This window comes from Drosophila innubila (assembly GCF_004354385.1).
Source record: "Drosophila innubila isolate TH190305 chromosome 3L unlocalized genomic scaffold, UK_Dinn_1.0 0_D_3L, whole genome shotgun sequence".
NCBI classification, from domain to species: domain Eukaryota; kingdom Metazoa; phylum Arthropoda; class Insecta; order Diptera; family Drosophilidae; genus Drosophila; species Drosophila innubila.
In genome coordinates this window covers 7,175,458-7,198,730 of record NW_022995376.1, presented here as the reverse complement: position 1 = coordinate 7,198,730, position 23,273 = coordinate 7,175,458, and the positions used below count along the sequence as shown (strand labels likewise).

Sequence of the window (23,273 nt, the reverse complement as noted above, 5' to 3'; positions counted from 1 at the left end):
AATTAATTCATTGTTAACGGCTTTTTAAATTGTGACCCGCTCCGAGAGTTCAGCTCCGAGCGGAACTTGTTAAAGTGGCCAGATGAGTAGAACATGTTACCAACTTTGTTAAACCTAAGTGGCAACCTTATAATTGGGCAAGCAACGCTGCCAGCTCGTTAAAAAAAGATTTGTGAATACTTCGTTCAAATTTAACTGTTAAAAATTTGAAAATTTATTAAATTTCCGTAAAATGAATTAAAAGATACAGATGTACTCTATTAAAATAGGGTATAGAACTTTTAGCTAACATATTTTGACTTTTATCAAATTCACGCCCTCAGTTATGACTTTCATTAAATAAAAAACAAATCGTTTGGTGTAAAGAGTATAATTATTTTATTTCTTGTGTTAAATTAATTTATTTGTACAATTATGTGTGTATTTCTATATCGATATCAATAAAATTAAAGTCTAAACGATAGAATAATTTTCAAAAACTATATTGTGTGCCACATTGCGGTGCAGTCAACTCGTCAAACGAATTGACTCAACTTGAAGATGAATTTTTAGATACAGACTAGAAGAACTAAGTGACTAATATCAACTAAGCACAAGTAGCGCCAATTATTTATTAAAATAAAATTCCTAAATGATAAATCATAATAAATATTTGCAAGAAAATACAAATATAATATTTACAAGAGCTTTTAAAGCCGCTGGCAAACCGAAATCGCAACGAAATCATAACAAAACGAATCGAAACTAAACTGGAAAAAGATACAGAAGACAAATAATACTGCTCGACAAGCACGCGAATTTCGAAATAGTACAGTTACATAGATGGTTTGATGAATCGAGATGTATGGAGAATACTAATGCAGATGCTGATGAGCCTGATGTACTAATTAGTTGGTGGGCAATGGCGACGTGGTATGCAAATGGATGGTGATTTGTGGTTGGAAAGGGTGATTCAGTCAACGTCATATTTCGCATTCAAACTCGGAGATGCGGTGGTTAAAATAGACAACGCCATGCTCGAGATCCTCGCTAAAACCGCTCACATCCATATAATCCGAGGCGGCAGAGTCATCGTCGACCCATTTGTGCAGCGATCGCGTGATCTCCAGACGCGACTGGGCAAACGAGGGTCGCATGTGCGGTTCCTTGTGCCAGCAGCGCGACATGAGATTGTAAAACTCGTGGCGACTCTCCTTAGGCAACTCCGGACGCAAGCCCTGCGGCACACGGCGTATGACCTCGCGACCAGTTAGATGGGAATACGGCGTGGAGCCTTTAAAAGAAAAAGATAATTTAATAAAAGATAAACACAATAGCTAAACAAGTCTTCGTCCTACCCAGTGTGGCAATCTCCCAGAGGACAATGCCAAAGGCCCAAATGTCCGTTTCGGTGGTGAACATGTGAAACTGCAGACTCTCTGGCGCCATCCAGCGTATTGGAAGAGCATGTCGCTTGCCAATCGTATCGTGGCCATGTGACTTCTTCTCCGAGTGCGTGGCATCCTTGGAGCAGTTGCCATTCTGGCCCTGGCCAAAAGTGTGCTGCCAATGCTGCAGAATGTAGCGACTGCCAAAGTCAAACTTGAACTTGGCCGCATTGCTGCGCAAAATATCATTGGCTGCATTCTTCTCCTGCTCCTTGCGCATGCGCTCCGCATCCAGATCAATGGACATGCCAAAATCACAGATCTTGCACATGCCATTGTGATCCAATAACACATTTCTCGCTGCCAGATCTCGATGCACAATCTGCGTAAGAGTAGAGAATAAAAATGATTACTAAGCTGTTGATTTTGGGCAGGGAAATGTGGACTTACCCTGCGTCCGGCTATGTACTCCATGCCGCAGGCAATGTCCAGCGCAAAGCCGGCTAGAGTGCGGGGGGAGAGCGGTGCGAGGCTGCGTCCACCTGGCACTGAGGCGGGCAGAATATTTGTGGCACTGCGTGCGGCGCGTAGCAAGGATAAAAGTCGTCCTCGCATCGCATACTCCATGATCAGCATGTGCGGCTCTAGAAATAAATGTAGTATGAATAAATAACTAAGAACGCTCTAGTTGAGGTAGCTTGGCAACGAGATACCCTGTCTCAGCATCAAAAAAAGTAAATTGATCTTCCTATGGAACTTCATTAGTTTGTAGATTTTAAAATCGGAGCATCGAGTCCTCTACTCGATTCTAATACTAATCTCAATACTTTAAAGGAGAGGTGAACAGCCAAATTCTGCAGGTGAGCTTTACATAAACATTTTTAGTGTTTTGTTTATTTAATTGTGTTCAGCGCCTCAACTCGAAGCAGCGCATATGCTGTGTTTTATTGTTGTGTCTGATAAAAAAATGTTCTAAGATCAGAACTAAGATTTTTGGTCTAAAAAATGCGTCGAGAACATAAAATTCTTAAATTAAGAGAACACATCTTGATTTAAAGAACATTTTAAATAAGACGAAGTTCTTATTTTAAGAATAAATGTTATTAAAATTAAACTCAAAAAATTAAATTAATAAAAATTATTTTTTATATCTATAATTTTGTTTATTTTTAAATTTTAATATATTTGCATTATTTTTTGTTATAGTAATTTAATAAATGTTATTTTAATTTCTTACGAGTGGGATTCGAACCGCCGCCTACTGCTTCACTACTGAAGCGTCCTCTCTAACCAGAGTGCCACCATTTGTTTGATACGAAAAAGTACCTATTTATACTTTCCTAACAATTTAAGATATTTATTCTTATATTAAGATTTTAAGATTTTTTAGATCAATAATTTTAGTTTTAATAATTTGGTCCAAAAATAATATTATTTTAAGAACAAAATATTTAAGATGAATGTTCTTGATATTAGAAGTTGTTCTTTTTTTCAGTGTATGGTCTTGCTTTGACACTTAGCTATAATACTTATATATTCTTATTCTTAGAAGAACTCACCGCTCTCCACACATGCACCCAGCAGTGTTACCACATTCTGATGCGAGCCCAGTTTGCGCATTATGTTGGCCTCATCCTTGAGGCTCACCTGAGCGCTGCAAGCACGTATTGTCTTCACGGCCACAATGCGTGTAGCGCCAAAATGTCCACTCAGATCGTCCGCCTCAGCCTTCCACACCTGTCCAAAGTTGCCCTCGCCGAGCAGACTCTTCAATCGGATGTTGCTCCGTTCAAAGTCCTGGAATTCGCTGGCCAAGGAGGTTTTGTCATCGTAACGATTGTGATTCGCATCGCGTGTCTGTTGTGGTTGTTGTTGCTGTTGTTGTTGTTGGGAGATGGACATGGGCATGGCCTGCTGATGATGATCCACCTCATCGTCATCGTGATCCAGCTGATATTTGGAGTCCACTTTCTTGACAGGACTTATGGGCTGTTGATCTGCGATGCAAACGTCAAAGACCTCGTCCTGTTTGGCCTGACGCCTGACCATATAATTGCGCACCAGATAGAGTATGATGGCCACCAGCGGCACCACTCCCACCGCCACCAGCACCAAGGTGACCAAATTCATGCGTCTCACTTCCAGATTCACATCACGCTCAGCGGCAATCACCGTGGAGCTGATATCCGACGGCGTTGACGATGAAGATTCCACAATTCCGATGTAGACATTTGCGGGTACAGTTGGTGCTCGTGGTGCTACTGTGGTGGGTCGTGGATTCACTGTGGAACGCACTGAGGTAAGCACAGTGGTGCGCAGTATCTTTGAATTCGAGCTGGAGTCTGTGGTGTGGGACAGCTGGGGGCGTGGTGTCGCCTCACAGTTGGCGGTGCTGTTGCAAAAGATGATGAGATTATTTTGATCCTCGATGTTGATCTCTTGGGTTAAGGATGGTCCCAAGGCTCTCAGCCTTTCAATGTCCTCCTCGCTGATGGTCTTCTGTTTAGCGGTGCTACTAGCTACAGTTGTGGTGGTAGTGGTGGTGGTGGTGGTGCTTGGTGTCGAGGTTGTTGTGGTGGTGCTGGGTGTAGTGGTTGCTGTGCTGCTGCTGCTTGTGGTTGTCGTTGTCGCGGGTGTCGTTGAAGTGGTGGTCGTTGTGGTGTTTGTCGTGGTTGTAGATGTCGTTGTGGTTGTGGTTGGCTTCTTAGTGGTGCTAATTGGCGCTTTAGTTGTGCTTGTACTGCTGGTGGTGCTGGAACGTTCCGTAAACAGCTCCGGCTCCGCTTGAACCACTGTGGTTTCCTCCTCAGCGCTCAGCACCGTTATAATGAGTGGTGTAGAGGAAGCCAAGGGATTGCCAGCCAACCGCCGCACCACCACAGGCTTCGGCAGCTCAGCTTCCGTTTCGGGCAGCTTTTGCTCCAAGAAACTTGCCGCTTGAGCCGCCGTGGGTCGCCCAGAGCCCACATAGCGGCTCCTACTGATGGGTGGTGCAGGTGGTGCCGCGGATGCTGCCAGTGGCACACCACGATCTCGCATGTGGTACTTATAGCGACTGCGACTGCGCTCCACAGCCGTCAAGGGACGACGCGTGGGGACGGTGGGTTTCACTGTGGATTCCACGGACGGCACTGGAGTTGTGGTGGTGCTCTGCACCACTGAAACCTCCAGCACACGTGGATGCTCATTATCATCAGCGGCGGCTGTTATCGCTAAAGCGCCAGGCTTGAGAGGAGGCAACTTGGCGCCAAAATAAAGATACGGCTGCAGTTCATCATCGTCCTCGTCGTCGTCCTGCTCCACCGAAGTGGTGGCAATTGTAACTGTGGCCGCTTGCTTGCGACGTCCACGCTGCTTGCCACCGACTGACGACTTGGCACCATCCGCAATATGATTCAATGTATCATTCTGTTCCTTGGCCACCACAAAGAGTCCATGAGAGGATTCATCGCTAAACAGTATCTCATTGGTGTCCCTTTCGCCAGTGGCAACACTTGCCTTGCTGGGCGTACGCAGCACCACCGAGCTGCTGTTGGTGGTTGCCATTGCCATGCGCGTGAAGTTCGCACACTGTCGCATACAGCTGGCGGTGGTGCGGCGGGTGAAGTTCTTGGTACAGTTGCGTATGCACACCGAACGCGGATCACTCGGAGACTTCGAGGTGCTCTCAACCGCCGCCGTGGCGGGTGAGGTGGCGCTGCGGCCAGTGGTGCCAATGCGGGTGCGAAAACCACCGCGATGCAAAGCCGAACGTCGAGCGGCCAAAACATTCATCAGTTTGCGTTCTCGCTCCTGTGCCGAGTTGAGTGGTGCAATCGAGGGTCGATTGCCGGCCGCAGGGCGGTATGTGGTGGGCTTCTCGGCAACCACATCTGTAACGAAGCAGAGAAGCAAGGGAATCAGTGAGAAGCGGTTATGTAAGACAAATCTGTATAAGTGTCACAACGAGGTTAACGATTTTTTGGACTCTGTACTTAAAAAATGCTAAGGGTTTGTTCAGCTTGTTAGAATCAAAAATTTATAAATTCGTAGTAGTTACAAGAAATCTTGGCAGACTCTATTTACAATATAAATTTTCAGAAAATGAAGAAAACATCTTAATTGTTTCTTTGTTTTTCTAATTAATTTTCTCTTTAATTCTGTTTATTTTAAATAAATATTAAGGTCGAATATTCTTGACTCAATAAAACGATTCTTTTTAATAGTGTAATATTTGTATTTTTATTTTAATAATTATTTTAACTTTAAGAAGTAATGTTCTATTTCTATAAAATAAATACAGAGTCTCTCAGAGTCTGGCTTAGCCTTTTCTACGGGTTATTGTTCTGCTCATACAACGCAGCGTATACTTGATGCCCAAAAATCGTGACGCGTATTGGAAAAACAATCTTGGTGGAGAATGGGAAAGATAAACAGTGCGTCAGCTCAGCATTAAATCAACACGAGGCATAAACTCGTTTTTGGATCGTTCATCTCTTTTTGGGGCCATTAATCAGTGAGCGCGTTTTAGGTGCGTTTCTTAGCCTAGAAATTTCAGTTATCCAACTGGTTTACAATACTTCGTTGTAGCCTCTTGACATGTCGCTGTTGTTGTTGTTGTTGTTGTTGTCTGTCTGTCCGTCTGTTGTTGTCTGTCTGTCTGACTAATTAGCTTGACACACAAATTGGTGGCAAACGCTTTTGATGTTCTTTCTGACTTTGCCCCAAAGGGGCACAGCTGCTGTTGCTGTTGCTGTTGCCGTTGCCACTGCCACAACTGGCCATTGTGTGGGCTTTGGCCAAATGTAATGCTGCGCGTTGTTTGGGCCATGAATCATTGAAGCGATTATCAAGCTGGGCTGCTTGCACAATTGTTTAATTTTCACGTTGCCATTAAAACTGCCAAAACGACCGGCAACAGTCAAACAATGTTAACAAACACACACACACACACAATTTGCTCTTGCCGCTTGTCGTTGTTGTTGCCATTTTTCACAGGCATTTAGTTCATTGGCTTGCAGTTTAGGCCAAGGTTAGGCCTGGCATCTCAAGCGCAGCGACTAGAACAAGCGACAAAACAAACTCTAACTCTGACGCTTTTTGGCCACTGCAGACGTCGCTTTGGCTTAAGGCTTGAATTCGGATTTTGGCTGTTGGCTGTTGGATTTTGGATTTAGATTTCGATTTGGGCTTGGAGCTTGAAGCTTTAAACTTGGCGGTCTAAGTTCGAGCTTCGTTGGCTTCTCCATTGACTGCACTCCACTTGGGGATGCCTATGTTTTATTGTACTCGTATTGTACACTGTGCGCCCCATTTGGGCGTCTCGTCACGTCGCCTCGCTGCCTTCAACAGAACCCACAACGACAACGGCAACAACTACACCAACAACAATAGCAGCAGCAACAACAACAACAACGACAACAACAACAACAGACTGCGACTGCCATTTTTGCTGTGTGTTGCGAGACACAGGCGTTTGCTGTGCCTACTATAGTTATTGATATACTCTAGCTAAAGATACATAGACTTTGTTATTTGATTTCTTAAGAAAAAATATCTATCTAAAGGAATGTCTAATGGATGTTAAAAGTAACTAAGTACCTACATTATTAAAAATAAATAATATATAAACATACAAAAAGAAGACATAACACAGAAAGTAACCAGAAAATTATAGACCTTAACTATTATTTATAACAGTAATAATAAGAACTGTGATGTAAAAAATATTTTTATTTTTTTAGTATTTTTTTTTTTTTACTATAAATATTGCCAGTAATAATTAAATTTAAATATTTATATTTATCGATTTGAAAACTTATGTGTTTCAAAATATTTTTCTTAATAAAAATAATTATTATCAAAAATTCAAAGAAAGTATTATTTTAAATTAAAACTATTAATTTATTTTTAATAGATTTTTTTATAAAAGTTACAACTAAGTGTTGTTACGTAACTATATTATTTTCTTTCCATTTACTAAGTTTGTTTAAAATTTGCTTCCATACAGGAAATAATGTGAATGAACAGGCACAGATTATGATTATAAAATATAGAATCAAATGAAAATAGAGCAACCTAGAATCGATTAACTTTCATTCAAATTTCTAAGGCAGTCTCTGTTGTTGTTTAGCTTATTGTGGTGGTGTTGGTGGTGTTAGTGTCAGTGGTGGTTGTGCTGGTGGTGCAGGCCAATTCCACTTGGCCGCGCAACTTCTTGGCATTAGCTATGCTGCTGTTGTGGCCATCGCTGTTGTCTCTGTTGTTGTTGTTGTTGTCGCTGCTCTTGGCATGCGTTGTGGAATTTTAATTTGATTTTGGTCATAGACACGATTTTGTTTTTGGGCTGCGGCTGCACGAAGCGAACCAAAACGAAACGAAGTCAAAAAATGGTCAACTAACCAAACATTTGAGCTGAAATGTTCAAAGAATTCTCCGATCTTATTTGGCAAATTCGAATTCTAAAAAGCTTAACGTAGCTTCGACTGGTGTGCTTACACAATGCCCCGAACAAAATAATAATACTTAATAATAAAACTGAAAAAAAAAGTGTGCAATAATACGAGTAAACACGTCAAGTTATTAATCTTCAGTTTGCGACAGCGTGACTAATGTCAATATTTGCTTAAAACTTATTGCCAGATTTTTGCCTGTTTATGTGAAATTTAATTGCCGGCAATTTGGCCAATCACAGCGCACACAATGGGCGAGCATTCAGTGTGGAGTTCTAAGCCAAATTGACGATTTGGCCAGATGGACAGTGGCAGTGGCAGTGGCAATTTCAGTTAATGAGCCTTCACTTGGCTTCGGTTCCACTTCCACTTCCACAAAAGCATCAAGGCTCCCACGAACTGGCTAGCTGAGCTTTTGGCCTTTGTTTTGGCCATTAATTGTATATTTAAGCCGCAACTAGATGATGCCTGCTTTAATTACATTCGAATTGAATTCGAGTGCGCACAAGTGTTTTTATAAATACTCGAAATACTTTTTTGTTCGGGGTATTAGCGCTTGACTGAATCGCATGTCTTTTGTATTAGAACTTTTAATTATAAATAAATTACAAACACAAGTGGGTAGCCAAGTCATTGGCTAATTGAAAGATTGACAACTTGACAAGCTGACAAGCTGACAAACTGACTGACAGCATCGACATACACACACAACAATATTTGTTTGCCTAAACTAACTTACTTATTTAATGGAGTCGTATTAAATATTATGAAATATTATACAATGAGCGAAAAATACAACAGACACACACACACAGACACTCAGTTACCTGTGCCTATGACATTAATATCAATCATACGCAACGTTGCACATGTCATAATCAAAAAAGTGAGCCGCCTTTTTAGCTCAATTTGCTGAACGAAAAGTAAAAATAATTATAGAAAATGTGCTGAAAATAAATAATTGTTATTTAAATTTCTGACTGCATAATCGCAATGGAAATCTCCACAGAAAATTAATATTAAATGTGGAAAATTTTCTCAGAATTGTTAGCTAATTGAAGTCTTCGTTATTAGCTGACTTTTATTCTAAAGTTAATTCTAACTGTTGCCTGCACAATTTGGCCTTGAAAGGGTAAATTTATATGAATGTTTTTTGATTGCTTGTTTGTTACATTTCTGCACAAACAATTGTGACTAATTGTGAATCATTTCCGCTAGCGCCAAAACCGCAAACAACGTTTCAATAAAACGTAAACGAGTTAAATAAAAAAAATTAAATACATAAATATAACAGAAAAAACTTTCATTAATTCATTGGCACCAATTCAAGTGGTGCAGCTTCACTTTTGCTTCACTGTTGCTTCACTTTTGCTTTCTTGGCGCTTGGCTTTGGCTTTGGCTTTTGGTTTGCTTTTGCTTTTGGCCTGCTCATAAATACAATTTTTAAATGCCGCCTTGGCTTATAACAAAACTTTCTCCACGCGCGCTTTCGTTGCACTTTTTTACTTACTTACTTGCCAGCCTTTTTGCATTGCAATTTCAGCATGTTTTGTTGTAATTTTGTATATGTTGTTGCTGTTGTTAGTTGCACGCTGCACCCTACGGTTTGGCTGCCCACGTTCATGGCTAAAACTTGTTTGTTGGCCCGCAAAACAGACAGACAGACAGACATGCAACAGGCACGTTTTGGTCGAGGCGATCGAAAGCATTTCTAATGTGAAATCGAAACATGCAACAAAATGCCAAAAGCAGCTAGCAAAATGCCGTAAATTTCTGCAAACATAACGTTGCAACAGCAACAACAGCAACAACAACAGCAACAACAGCAACAATAGCAACAACTATAACAGCAGCTCTGCCAAAGTTGGCAGTTCATGTGCGTGACATTTTGCCTTAAGTGGAGTTAAAGCTGGAATTGGAATTGGAGCTGTTAGCCATGGGCCTCTTGTAGGTGCAGTTAAATACAGGAAATGTTGCAGACGACATCGACTACAGCAACAACAGCAACAACTAAAGCAGCTGCCGTGAGAAAGCAAAAGAAATGGCAAAGGTAAATCAAAAATAAACAGAAAACAAAATATCGTTGCGGATGTCAATGCGGAAATCAAAGTAAAGTTGTCGTGAAATGCCACTAAGTGTTGCACCCGCTGCTGTTGCTGTTGTTGTTGTTGTTGTTGTTGCTGTTGCATCTGCTTCCTGGTTAAAAGCAGCCAACCCTTGGCCAAGCCTTGAGCTCTAGAATTGACCTGGCCAACAGCCAAATGACTTACTGACCTTTTGCGCAATCACAAATGAGACTTGGAACATTTCAAATGTGTTTTTGTTACGTTTAGTTTTTGTATTTTGTTTTTTTAAAGCGCCGACAATATGTTAAATGATCAGCGACGTCAACAACAATAACAACTGCAACAGCATTGAATAATTGCAAAGTTCATTTTGTTTCTGTTTTTTTTTTTTTAAGATGTTTTTTTGTGAGTTTTTTTCTGCGACCATTGTACGAGGTTTGGGGGCTTCCGTTTATTTGTTTGGCTTTGGCTTTACGAATTCAGTGCGAGTCGCTTGGTTTGGTCTGAAAAGTTTTTCAATAGGCAAACTTATTGTTGTTGTTCCCTTAGTTGTTGTTGTTGTGCATTGAGGCGTTGCAAATGCTGGCTGTGGGGCGTGTCACTTGTTCGTCATCATCAACAACATGAGCAACAACAATAACATCGAGTAGCATCCAAAGCTCCCATCAGCAGCTTGTTGCACACTTTTACGCAATGTTAAAAACTGATTTTTCAGTCGGTTTTTCTATGCCCGCGACCCGCCTGCAACTTTGGCATCATTAGTTAGTTGGCCGCTTTCTTTTGTGCCCCCAAAATTAGGTTCGTCCCCCTCCCCCTCCCCTCAATCCGTTCAACTAAATCATGTAAGCTCAGAGCTCTTACATAATGGTCCCACAACTTTGGGTCAGCTAAGAGTTTAATTAATCACACACAAAAAATAACAAAAATGTGAAAAAAAAGAAGAAGAAAATTAGTCAAAAGTTGATGACAACTTGAAGATGAGGCTACCCCTTTTATTGAGTTCAATAAACCTGGTCAGTTTTGATCGTTTCTGTTCGTTTTTGATTAGTCGCATTTTGCAATGCAAACTAAAAACTAATGAAAATGAAATTATAAACATTTTATGTAAACATCAGAAATGCCAAAAACAAAATAGCGAAAAACAAGCGAAACCGAAACCGAATTCGCCAACAGCTTTTTAATAGCCGTTCCGTGTGACCACCGCACACCGCACACAAATTACGCGTTTCATTTCCTTTTCCTTTATGCGCCGATCGACAACAAAAAACTAAAACAACAACATCAAATAGCCACAAAATAATAACAACAAATTTAGTTTCAAATGAAAAATCACTTGGCAAGAGGCAGGGAAAACAACACGCAAATTATGACTGAAAATTGTTATCTCAGCCAAACAAAAGAAAAGGTAAGAAAATCCGTAGAAAGTTGCATAAGAAGAGTAGATAAATCTTAAGGCCCTTTTAACAACTAAAAGTTAAGAAGTTGTATTAATGAGAAGAAAGAAAATTGCTTATCAAAACAAACAATAGCGAATAAAAGAAAATCTTTAGAAAGTTTCATACAATTGGAAGTAAGATTTATTTCAGTGCAGTTAATTTGTAATTGATTTATATTTTTGAATCCGAAATTTATTTCATACATTTTACATATTTTAAAAAATCTTTTAGTTATTAAACTAACCAATTTAATAATTGGGCGTCTATGCTTAAAATAATTAAAATCCAGTTAAATTACAGCTGAGAAATCGACCAATTAAAGTAAGACTTAGCGTTAACTTGTAAATAAATAAAAAATGAGTTCAAATCAAACTTCAACTGTTAATCTCTCAATTTACCCTCATCATAACGTAAAAATCAATCGGGAAACCTCTGCCAACTTATAACCAATAAAAAGCTGAGCTTTATGACTTCTTTGTATATGTTTTCGCATAAAAAAACACAATTCCAATGTGTAAAGAAAAACATTAATTTATTTTATTGAATATTTGTTACTTTGGGTAAACATAAACAAAACACGTAACGCGGTAGGCACTGCACTAAAGATTTATGTTTGCACTATTACGTATGCGGTAAAGTATTTTTTCCCCGTACTTAAAGTGGTAACTGGGATTTTTTGTTCGTGATAGCGGCTAAAACAATGATTCATAATCATATATATAGTCGTATATAGTCGTATGTGTAGCTGCTACACCCACTTAAGTGCCGCCAAAAGCACAGCCTCGACAACAAGTTGGCAATAGCTCAGCGTTCACGTATGAGTTATAGATGCCGCCCACATTGCGCATACGCCAGGAGGTACAGCAGAAAAAAATAGAGAAGAAAACAAGTTGCAGACGTTGCAAGTAAATGTTGCAAGCGTTGCACTTGGCAGCTAGTTGGTTGACTGGCTGACAGAAGAGGCAGACCTGTTGCCACTGCCGATGCCTGTTGCCAGTTTGTGAGCTTGTGAGTTGGCTTTTTGTTGACTTTTCTGATTTGGCTTGTGAGGCCGCTCTTCTTCGCGAAGCGAATGGCAGCCAACGCTTGAATACGCCTGGTAAATGTGTTGCGATTACGCAATGAACGCACATGAGCAGCGACAAGCAGACAGACGGACAAACAGACAGACGGACAAACAGACAGACGGACAAACAGACAGACGGACAGACAGACGAAGAGACGAACAGGTAAACGTAATGAGCCAACAACAGCTAAATGAGCCACAAGACACACCAATATTGATATTTATGTTGAGGATTTTTTTAGCCAACAACTTGTTGGCCAGTGTGTTTTTTAGTTAGCCATCACACAGTTAGCCACGACACCTACAACCACAGGTTAGCGAACTTCGACTGAAAGAGAACTGCATATACTGATTTTTTCTTTTTTTTTTTGACGTCATTTCGTAACATCCCCAAAAAACAAAATATATGCGCATTCATCGCTTTGGCTTTAACTTGGACTTGGATGCGGGCTTCTCCCCATTCAACTTCCCCTTTTGGCTAGATGTTTTAATGCGCATACATTAAAAATAATCAAAATGCATTAAACTTTTGTTTAGTTAGCTTCTTTTTTTATTTTGGCTACAACCTGTTTATGTAATAATACTCATGCTCGCCACTTGCACTCAAAGTTTAAGCCAAGTTATGGCTTCGCCTTTACGAGTAGGTAACACACACAATTCAAATTATAATAACAATAATACAAAAAAAAATAGAGGCCTCATGAATAAACATGCATAAATACATAATTTTTCAACAATTTTAGTGTTGGGTTTTTTTTTTTTTTAAACCAAACGTTGGGTGAAAATGCGTTTGTTGCCTTGACAGCTTAGGCCTAGCAGCAACATGGCCAACACTTGAGCTGCCACATGGCTAAGACAAAAGACAATTGTCAATTGACAATTGACGCCCACAAAAAACAAAAATTCACAGCTTTAACTAAACGAATAATTGCTTATGAAAATACTTAATTGAAATAACAATTAAGAGCACACACACACACACACACATCTCAACGCCATGAGCAGAGTCTAAAGTCTAAAGTTTGGCTCGTATCTTGTATCTTGTATCTTATTGGCTAAAGTTCACTTGCAACACATGAAAGGAAGGCTATTTGTGGCATGCCGAAGCCATCCAAACACAATTTGTTTTCATTATGAAGAGCTTGCAAAACAATCTTCATATTAGACTCATAAATATCTCTGAGATCTTGATCCAACTTTACCAAACTATATTTATTTATTTCGCATTTTAATATGCACTTGAAGACATTTGCTCTTTGCATAATTCGTGTGTGCTTCACTTGGCATGGCTTGGCTTGGCCATCCCTAGGTTAGATACTTGTCTATAATAAATAGATTATTATTTTTACAAAATCACAAAAAAATTTAAAAAAAAAAAACGAAATAAAGAAATCACATGACCTCGCTCAGTTGATGGTTACGGTTGGGTTTTTATGTAAATTCGCTTGACAAACTCAGCAGATGCAGTTGAAGATATTAAGTACAACTTTGAAAATCCTAAAAAAATAAAATATGTGAATTAAATATGATTTTTTTTAACAAAGCTGAGAAAAATGTTACTCCTGAAATCATTAAATTTTCATCCGAAATTTAAAGAATCTCATTAAAATAATAAATTTAAGCTATAATTTTTTTTCTATCCAGAAAGTTGTTTTAAAAATCTCATTAAAATTATAAATATTAGTAAACTTATTTTTCTAGCTAAAAAAATTGTTTTACGAAAACTCTGGTAATTATTATTTAAGGACCTGGACATTTTTTTGAAACTATTATGTACTTTATTGATAAAATCTAAAAATAGTTTGGAAATATTGTTAAGTACTTCTTATATCGTCTTTAAGAACTTATATATAGGATTGAAATATGCATTTTTTCCTCTTTTTTATATGACATAATGATTTTAAATACTCTCTCTTTCACTACTTGCTAGTCTCATTATATTAAAAGTCGCAACATAAAATCTATTAGCATGGCATAAATAATAATTTTAAATAATATTTTAAGCCATTATATATTTTTTTAATTCTGTAAGAAAACTAAATTTTTTAGACAAAAATTGCAAGCTTATTTTTGAAGTTGTATACCCCTATCAAAGCAGAGTATTTAAGCGTATTTCATGTGAAATGGCAGCAACCATGTTGACGACGCTTTTCGGTCTTTCAAACGCCAAAGATTAGCCAATGCGAGTGTTTGTATTCACTTTTGTCTGTGGTTGTTGCCGTTGTTGTCCGTCTCGTTGTTGCCTCTTCTGCCGCACATTTAGCTGGTCAATTGTTTTAGCTGGCCAACAGAGCAAGTTGGCAACTCGTTCCTGTTGTTTTTTTTTTTATGTGTTGTTGTTGCCGTCGAAGTTGTTGCTATTGCATTGAAAGTTATTGTTGTTGCTTTGTGCCCGCTGTCAGTTGGTCAATAATTGGCATAGATTTATTTCGGCTCGTTTGCAATTTGCGCACTAGGCCAATTTTACCCCTCTCATCGGGTCGAAAAGCGAAAAAATCATTTTCTAGGAGAGTTTGCCAAAGGGGCGCAGTTGATGTGTGTGTGCAATATGTGTGTGTAAGCATGTGTGTAGCTGTGTGTATGTAAGAGATGAAAATACTTACCAACATCGCTGGGGCTTAAAATTTCTGCAGAATTGGCAGCCAACGTTTGGCTTTCATTGTGTTGCAGTTGCAGTTGCTGCTGTTGCTGTTGCTGTTGCTGTTGCACATGATCCGCAAGCTCTTCAGTTGCTTGTTGCTGCTGTTGTTGTTGCTGCTGCTGTTGCTGTTGTTGTTGCTGCTGCTGTCTAATTGCACCATTAGTTGCACTCGTTTGCGTTTCACTGCCTGTCGTCGCCGTCGTCGTCGTCGTCGTCGATGTCGCCGATGCCGCGTTGGCAGCCTCTGCCAACAACAATGCCACTAGCAACAACAACATGCCACAACGCCAAAATGATTCATTGCTTCGATGAATTTTCATCAACGACATCGTTACCGAAGCATATACCAAAAATATATGTTGCCGCTGTTTGCTCTGTTTTCGGTTGCAAGTCGTTGTTGCTGTTGCTGTTGCTGCTGCTGTTGTTGTGGTCTTTTACTGATTTTCTATCTAGTCTCTGTCTCTATTGTTCGTTTGCACACTTTTCCACAATTGTTTGCCGAAGCTGCGTTGCAATGTGTGCGTCTTGCGGTTGCAGTTGCAGTTGCAGTTACTTTGGCTGTTGCTGTGGCAGTTGCTGCTGCTGCTGTTGTTGCCTCTTCCTCCTGTTGCTGTTGCTGCTGCTGTTGCGTGCAATAATTCAAGTCTTGTTGTCGACTTATCTGTGCGGCTGCCTTGGGAAATCGTACGCCTTCTTGTTGCTGCAAAATGTCGGAAATGTGAAAGAGAGTTTTTGAATTAGTGAAATGCTTAGCACAACTACTAACTTAGTAGCTAAGTCTATACATTTAACTGCTGCTTTTCTCTAACAATCCCGTTTTTCGTTTATGCGCAGTTTGCACAATTTTCATTGACTGTTTTTGGCTGCAAAGTTGGGTAATTTCTTGCAATAAGCTGTAATTGTTGTGTCCTTAAATGGTTTTATAGACAGGCCAATGCTAAGGCTTTAACTGACTGAAGATAACCCACAGCAGCTCAATTGATCTATTGGCCATCGGTGCGTATCATCTGTAGTATGTGAACATATCATTATAAGTCACATTAAGTAAGAGTGATAACTGAGGTCGCTGTGCGTTGTCGGTTCAATAATAAAATAATCCGAAACACGCATACGCCCAGTTGTACAAGGCAGTTGCTGTCTATAGACAAATCGTTAGCTTTATGGCAATGTGTGTCATTGCCTGTCGAGAAATCAATTAAACAAAAACAAAAATAAATAAAAAAAATACTCAAATACTCGAGCCTCTTGCGCAAAATTACGTTGGCAATTTCACTTGGACTTTTGGATATTGGTATGCCGCATAAACAGTTAATGAAATGCAAGCACGTGCGGGGTATGCCATGTTTGCGGAGTTTGCGGGGGGGGCGAGTGCCTCAAATTATGGGTGTGCCACCTTTAACGCCTCCGTTTGCGTAATGTGCAACGCCAAATTATTAAACTGCCAAACAAAAAAAAAAAAAACAGCTGCCTGTTTAGGCTAAATGGCCAATTGTCATGCAGATGAGCTAGCTACATAGCTGGCCAAATGAAGAAGTCCAAGAATCGCCAACACAAAGCAGTTGCCAAACACTTCTTCATTAGCATTGGTAAGAATCTATGGGCAATCTTTTACATTAATCAAAAGTCTTTCACAGCCAAAATGGCCAAAAAGGCAGAACGCAAAAGTTCAATGCACGCCAAGAATCTTCAGATAATTCGAATTGGTTTTTCAGGGAGCATAGTTTGGCAGCTCTATGATTAATTAACAACAACAACATTAATGCTTAATGTAAGAAAAGCCCAAGAGATTTGCATGACAGAAGCAGCCGAAATAAAAGCAGAAAACAAAATTATATTGGCTAACAAATAATTTGCCTTGGCTATATTTGAGAATTATTAAATTTCAACAAATTTTTTGCTCATTAAAAAAACAACGTTTAATTATAAGAAAGCCATTGACTTTTTTTTACATGCTTGCGCTTGTTTCACGAATTTATTCTCCGCTTTTTGCCTGTTTTCTTCTCTGAATTTGTTATAACATCAGCGTTCTAAACTTAACAACGCGCAATAAGATTACAATAACAGAAACGCTGCCAAAGTCGGCTTAGACATTTCGGCATTTTTTGTGCTGTTAGCTCTTAGGTTTTGGCCATGTGGCGCGGCAGCTTTCGTGTCATGTTTGGGGACGGGACTGGGAAACTTATGAGTGGAGCTCAATCAACGTCAAGATCATCGAGAACGGAACACAGAGAGCAGAGAACACTCTCAAGTGCCTGACAATTGGATGACTTTGGGTTTGAAGTAACATAGTTCTGTGTTCTGTGTCGAGTTGTTTGCCTGATTGTTAGCTTGATTAAGTACTGCAAAGCTTATTTTAACCAATACACAAATTCTCGGCCACACAAAAGCGTGCGAAAGAATTGGATTTTCTAACATCAAACGCCCACAGTTTTTCATCATTTACTTAAGCTTTTATTATCAATCTAGCGAGACTGAAATCTATTTGGTTTTTAATGCCTTTGTATTGGGAACAATGGATTCGCAGCTGATTAAACATGCGACAAAACAACAACAAAACACGACACGAACACTAAATTGTTTATTTAATTTCAATACAATTTTATCAGCCAAGATCTTGGCACTTAAATGTAAACAAGCTGTTGTAATCACTGGATTCCCACTTTTAGCCACAATTCACAATCGAATTGGCAAATAGAAAATTATTTCACCGCATAAACACACTGGGATCATAGCCAAGTTATTGCAACTGCTATCGATTACACGACTCGACAGAGAAATGGAGACTAGAAATTAATACATACAATAAATAAACTGAAATTATATCTTTTTTAGCTAACAAGACATTAAGACATTTAAATAAACAACAATTAATCCATTTATAAGCAATTAACTTGTGATCCAGACACTAAACAACATCTTATCTCTATGTTGATTGATCAATTTCTAAACCTAATTCGATCGATATATGACTTTGTATTTTCATATAATGACAGCATAAAACTTGTCGGATCATAAATATGGGAAGCGAATTATATGATTTATTAGCCAACAGGGGAAGCAGTTAACGAATGCGGTTAAGAACACCGGAAGAATTTTTAAAAGCAGATTGTGTAATATGAGCTGAGAAATGTAGACCTCCTATAGAAACTGAGGATTTTGATAAGTTATCTGGCTAAAGTGGATTCTAAAATTTGCTGAGCAGTTTCCAATATATTTTCATAAAAATTCTTGATATTCTTTCCAGATTTCTTCAATAAATCCAATATATCTTCATATCACAAGTTCGCCTATTAAAATAATGATCTAATCTTCGCTCACTTGTGTTTAATATGCAACTAATGTGCTTAGGAAGTAAACATACTGGGAGTAACTGTGCTGAAAACTCCAAGCACGTCTTTGACTTTAATTGGCCCCAAAGATTGTTGATTGTTGTTGCACATAATAATCAACATGAAAAAGAATAATTATTAGAAAGCCAAGCAGCAACAACAGCAGGTAGCTGAGTATCTAATTATAATCAGTTAATAGCTTCAACTAAATAGCATATCTAATAAAAAAAAAAGACTCGGATATGGAGACGGCGCCGACAAAAGGTTAGATGGCCAACAAGTTTCAATTAAACAGCTCTCGGAAAGCCTCTCAGAACTTGGCTAATTGCGAAAGAGAGAAAAATATAGTTATTAAGCTCATAAGCAGCACATCAGCAATTAGAGGCATCCACATAGTCGTCTTTTTTTTTCTACTTGGATCTCAACGACTGCCACATCAACTACAATCTACAAATTTGTCAGGCATGAAGGTGAATTTCAGTTTTTTTCGACATTAATTCCAAGCCACGCATGACAAAATCGACAGCAGCAAATGTCGTCAACTTCCTTTTGAATGTTTTTGTTTGTACGTAATAAAATAATTATGAAGAATAAATATTAAGTAACTTGCGGGCCAAAAACACAACCGACAATTTGATTTAATAATATTCTACAAATAATGCATAGTTTAGTCGAGGGAGTCCGATGCCAATACCGACTACCGACTGCCGACTTCAGACCGATCGTGCAATACTCGTACAATAATTGACCCTGAACCCCATCATCAAACGACTCACGAGTCGTCAAGTCGTCGAATCGCAGTCGCCGAGTCGCAGCACACGTAAGAATGTTCCATTGTTATATGTTGCCGACAGAGAGAACTATAATTTGTACTGGATTTTTACACGTTTCATTCTAATGAAAACATACCAGCTACAAATTACCCAGCTGCAGCTGACAGTTTTCGACTAGAAGATACTCTTTAAACAGAAACAAACCCCATAAAATTTTAATTACTTATTATATCTCTCATTTGATAAAGCAAAAGGCTTAATTATTTTAGATTTCTAGTGCAGATTTTAAAATAAAATTATAGGAAAGGCAAATGGAATGTCGACTCACTTTTTATGTCTGTACTCAGCAATACTTTCCTTAAATTCATAATTAAATGCTACAAATCTCAATCGATAGAGCTGAAATTTTACAGACTTTAAAAAAAGATCTTTAGATAAAAATATCATAAAAATTAAAATGTTATCAATAAAAAAATACAATTGGTATGCAAGTTTATTTAAAAGCTGACTTCTCCGTTTGACCAAAACTTTTTACAATTGATTAATCTGCATACTTTCAACTAGCTTGTCAGGTAGTTACAAATGTATCTGCATTGCTGCATTGATTATGGCACTTTCCACACTTTATCAGTTAACAAATTGCAATTTTACCGCTGACTGGAAAGTGAGCATTGAAACAAATTGCCAACTTGTGCAATAGTTTAAAAAGCGCTGTGAATTTAATTTGCAGCCAATTTTGATAGCAAATGACAGTTAGCGTGCCAGCGAGTCATTAAGGCAAATTTGCAGTTTGCGGTCAACAAAGGAAAGGCGAGAAAAGCGAGAAAAGTTAATAAGCTGAGAAGACAATGCAAAGTAAAAAGAATTAGCAGAGATTATGAAAGAGATATTTTTAAATCACTGAGAACATGGCCAATCATCAAGGCTTTTGAGGTTGGTCGGAATTGCGTGGGTCGAAACATTACTGATTTTATTCTGAGGAATTTCTAGACGCGCCCGTGAGTCAGGGGCGCAGCTGAAACCTCTCGATATGGTCATAAGCAATAACAAATTCGAGTTGCGCTCGTAATGCCATTTGCTTAATTAGTTCAAGCTGCACGTGTCGAGCAGCTGATACCGTTTGAATTCTAGCAAAAAAATAACACAGAGAGAGAAGAAAAAATAGAGATTGTGTGGCATCTTGAAGTGAGTCAGAGTCGATGTTGCATAACGCGAGCTTGCAACTTAATGCTCCACTGCCAACCACTTGCAAAGCAATTAAGCCTCATTGACAACATTGTCCGCTCTGATGCTCCGATGCTCTGGTGTCCGGTTGCCGACTGATCCGTTTACCGCTAACAGTTTTACCGCTTTACAGTTAATAGCTAACCAATTGTTGATTTCTGATCTCCGACAACTGTCTACGGTCCGTATCCAATTGCCACTGTGTTATGGTTATGGTCAACTCAATGGCTGGCCAAACAACTTTTCAATTTCAATATGTTCACACAGTTTTCAGTTAATGCATTCACTGTCAGTTGCACTGTTGTTGTTGTTGCTGTTTGTTGCCGTTTGTTGCTGTGGTTGCTGTTGATGTTTACACGATTTATCATAAATGTATTTTTAAATTGTTTAACAAGCTGACAACAATGCTGCTGCAAGTTCTGCTTGCTGTCTGTGATGGGCGCCTATTTGCCTGTGGGCGTGCCAGCCGCCCAAGTCTAATGAGCCCGACCTTTGCCCTTTGGCGTCTCATTAACAATGCTCCAATTGTCCACAAACAACATGCAGTGGCAATTGGCAAATTAGAATGCCCCAGAGACAAGTCCAATCCAATTGGCTTCAAAATATAAAAACTGGACCGTGCAGATTCGAAACGGAGGTCAGCCGGAAAAACATGAAAAATGCAGCAACTACAGACGGACGCCATTAAAATGTTGTTGGCCATAATACAAACAAAGCCAACAACAATAATAATAATAATAAAAAAAATAAAAAAAACCAGCAACAAATGCAAAAACCTGTTTCAGCGACAAGTGCAGTTTAGTCCATGCTCAATGCAGGTTGGACACATGGTCACAAAATGCACTCAGTGCGCACAGTGGTTAAAGACTATTTCACACTGATTAATGATTATAGAACTGTGTATGTGCAGCATAAATTACAACTTAATTAATTCAAAGTAGTTTTCTTATTGATTTTGCAGAAAATCAATTTTATAAACTAGTAAAACGAATCAAACAGTGTATGATTAATAAGTTTTGAGCACCCTGCAATAATTTAAAATATGTTAGAAGTTTGCAGAAATTGTTTTGTGTATGTTTTGCGCTTTTCCTATTGGATCTCTATTTTGAAGATTATACTAAAAGAGGATATCCCTTTAATAGCTCTACAAAATTATGTACACTTTCTTGCTTTTATAAACTTTGTTTTTATTTTAAAATAATGTACATATTGAATGTTTAAAAATTCAATAATTTTAAATTAGTTTGACCAATAGAAACAATAAAAAAACCAAAAAAGCAAATAATTCACATTTGAATATTCCTTATTTTATTATTATTATCATATTCATATATTTTACTGTTAATAAAGTATTTTTACAATTTATTATAGCTAAAGAATATCTACTATCTACTCTTTTTAGATCATTAAAGTAACTCGGAGTTTTTTGGAAGTAAACTAAACATCCAACCTACTTTTTTAGTATTGCCAGAATATCTCATAAATTGCCAGACTTTCCGGCCACTGTGCAGTGTCTGCGCCTTTACAGTTGGCTTTTCTTGAAACCTTTTTTTATGGGTACTCGATGGTTGTTATTTTCGTACTATTCGATTGCTGACTGGTTCATTGATGACTGTTTGCATTTTGCACTCCTGTTTTAAAGTTCAAAGGTATACAGTTGTTTTTTGTGGTTTACAGCTTTTTGCCTGTTTCGGCGTGAGAACCGAAATGCAAAAACTGTTTTGCAGCTACAGGGTATCCCGCAATGTATGTCAATTAAATTAGTTAATTTATAAATATATAGGTAAATAAATTGTTTTCTTACTTTAACAGCCATTTGGTGATTCCACAAAAGGTGTTCAAAACAATTCCGCCAAGTGCAGTAGCATTTCGGGTTTGATTAGAACTCCCAACTTTATTTGTATCTTTTGTTTTTACTGTTTTGCTTGTTGATGTTGCTGTTGTTGCTGTTGTCGTTACTGCTGCTGTTGTTGTTGCTTTACATACTACGTCGAGCTTTCGAGCGAGTCTAGTGAGAGCGGGCGCGTGTCGGAGTGGGATGGCAATATGGTACTAGTTGGTACTGCGAGTACGTGCGAGAGATTGCCGAAAAACTTTGCAACAATTTTCATTTAACTTTTTTGTTGTCGCTTCTTTTTGTTGTATTTATTGCATTTACAATGATAAGTAACTCGTGTGATTTACTTTAGCTTCAGGTTTCTCAGCTTAAAAACCTAAGCGTTTTTTGTTTATTTTATTTTTAATTTTATTTTATAAATACACTTATTTATTTATGCATTTGACCCGCTTTAAAACAACAAAACAAAACAAAACAAAACACAAATCAACAACAACTTGTTGTTTTCTTGGAATTTCGATGTCGTTGAATTCTACGCAGAAAAAACTTGTTAGCTGTTTTGGATTTTTCTTTTGCACTTGTTGCTGCTCGTTGGTTTGTTTGTATTTTATTTTTTTCTTTTTCAACACCAACACAATTCACACACAAACAAACACCAAAACACACACACACCTGCTTAGATAGAGAGAAGCGCAGCTCTTGCCTAAAATATTTTCATGAATTTTGTAAATTTTTCAGTTGCGCGCGCGCGTTTAGCACCCACAAATTGATATTGTTGCTCTTCCTCACTCGCGATCTCTCCCTCTCTTTGGTTCGTTTCGCTACCTCGCTGTGGGGGTGGGGGTGGGCGAAAAAAATTGAGTATCGCACGTTCCGCGATTTGTACTGTTGGCCACAAGCTGCGCGAGACGACTGAGCGAAAGCAGCGGCTCAGCTGCGCAAACAGCGCGAGCGGAGCTTAAAAGCTCAAGCATTGACTTTACTTGCAGAAAGCTGTTGATTGGTGCTTAAGCGCCATCTGTCTAAAAAGTCTAGCAACTAAGGACTTGATCATTTTGGTTTTAAAATAAATAAACTGTTAATAATCGGTTAGATTTTTAAAT

General features: G+C 38.6%; 1 protein-coding gene across 1 annotated transcript; it reads right to left on the bottom strand.

Moving 5' to 3' along the window:
* Positions 1-360: 360 nt before the first annotated feature.
* On the bottom strand, positions 361-23,079 carry LOC117788389 (mucin-5AC). Its single transcript, XM_034627153.1, has 6 exons — positions 22,138-23,079; positions 14,970-15,707; positions 2,927-5,239; positions 1,818-2,011; positions 1,338-1,749; positions 361-1,273 (listed from the first exon to the last, which is right to left on the bottom strand). Exons 2-6 carry the CDS (start codon positions 15,334-15,336, stop codon positions 963-965), a joined length of 3,597 nt encoding a protein of 1,198 aa, XP_034483044.1. The 5' UTR covers positions 15,337-15,707; positions 22,138-23,079; the 3' UTR covers positions 361-962.
* Positions 23,080-23,273: the final 194 nt, after the last annotated feature.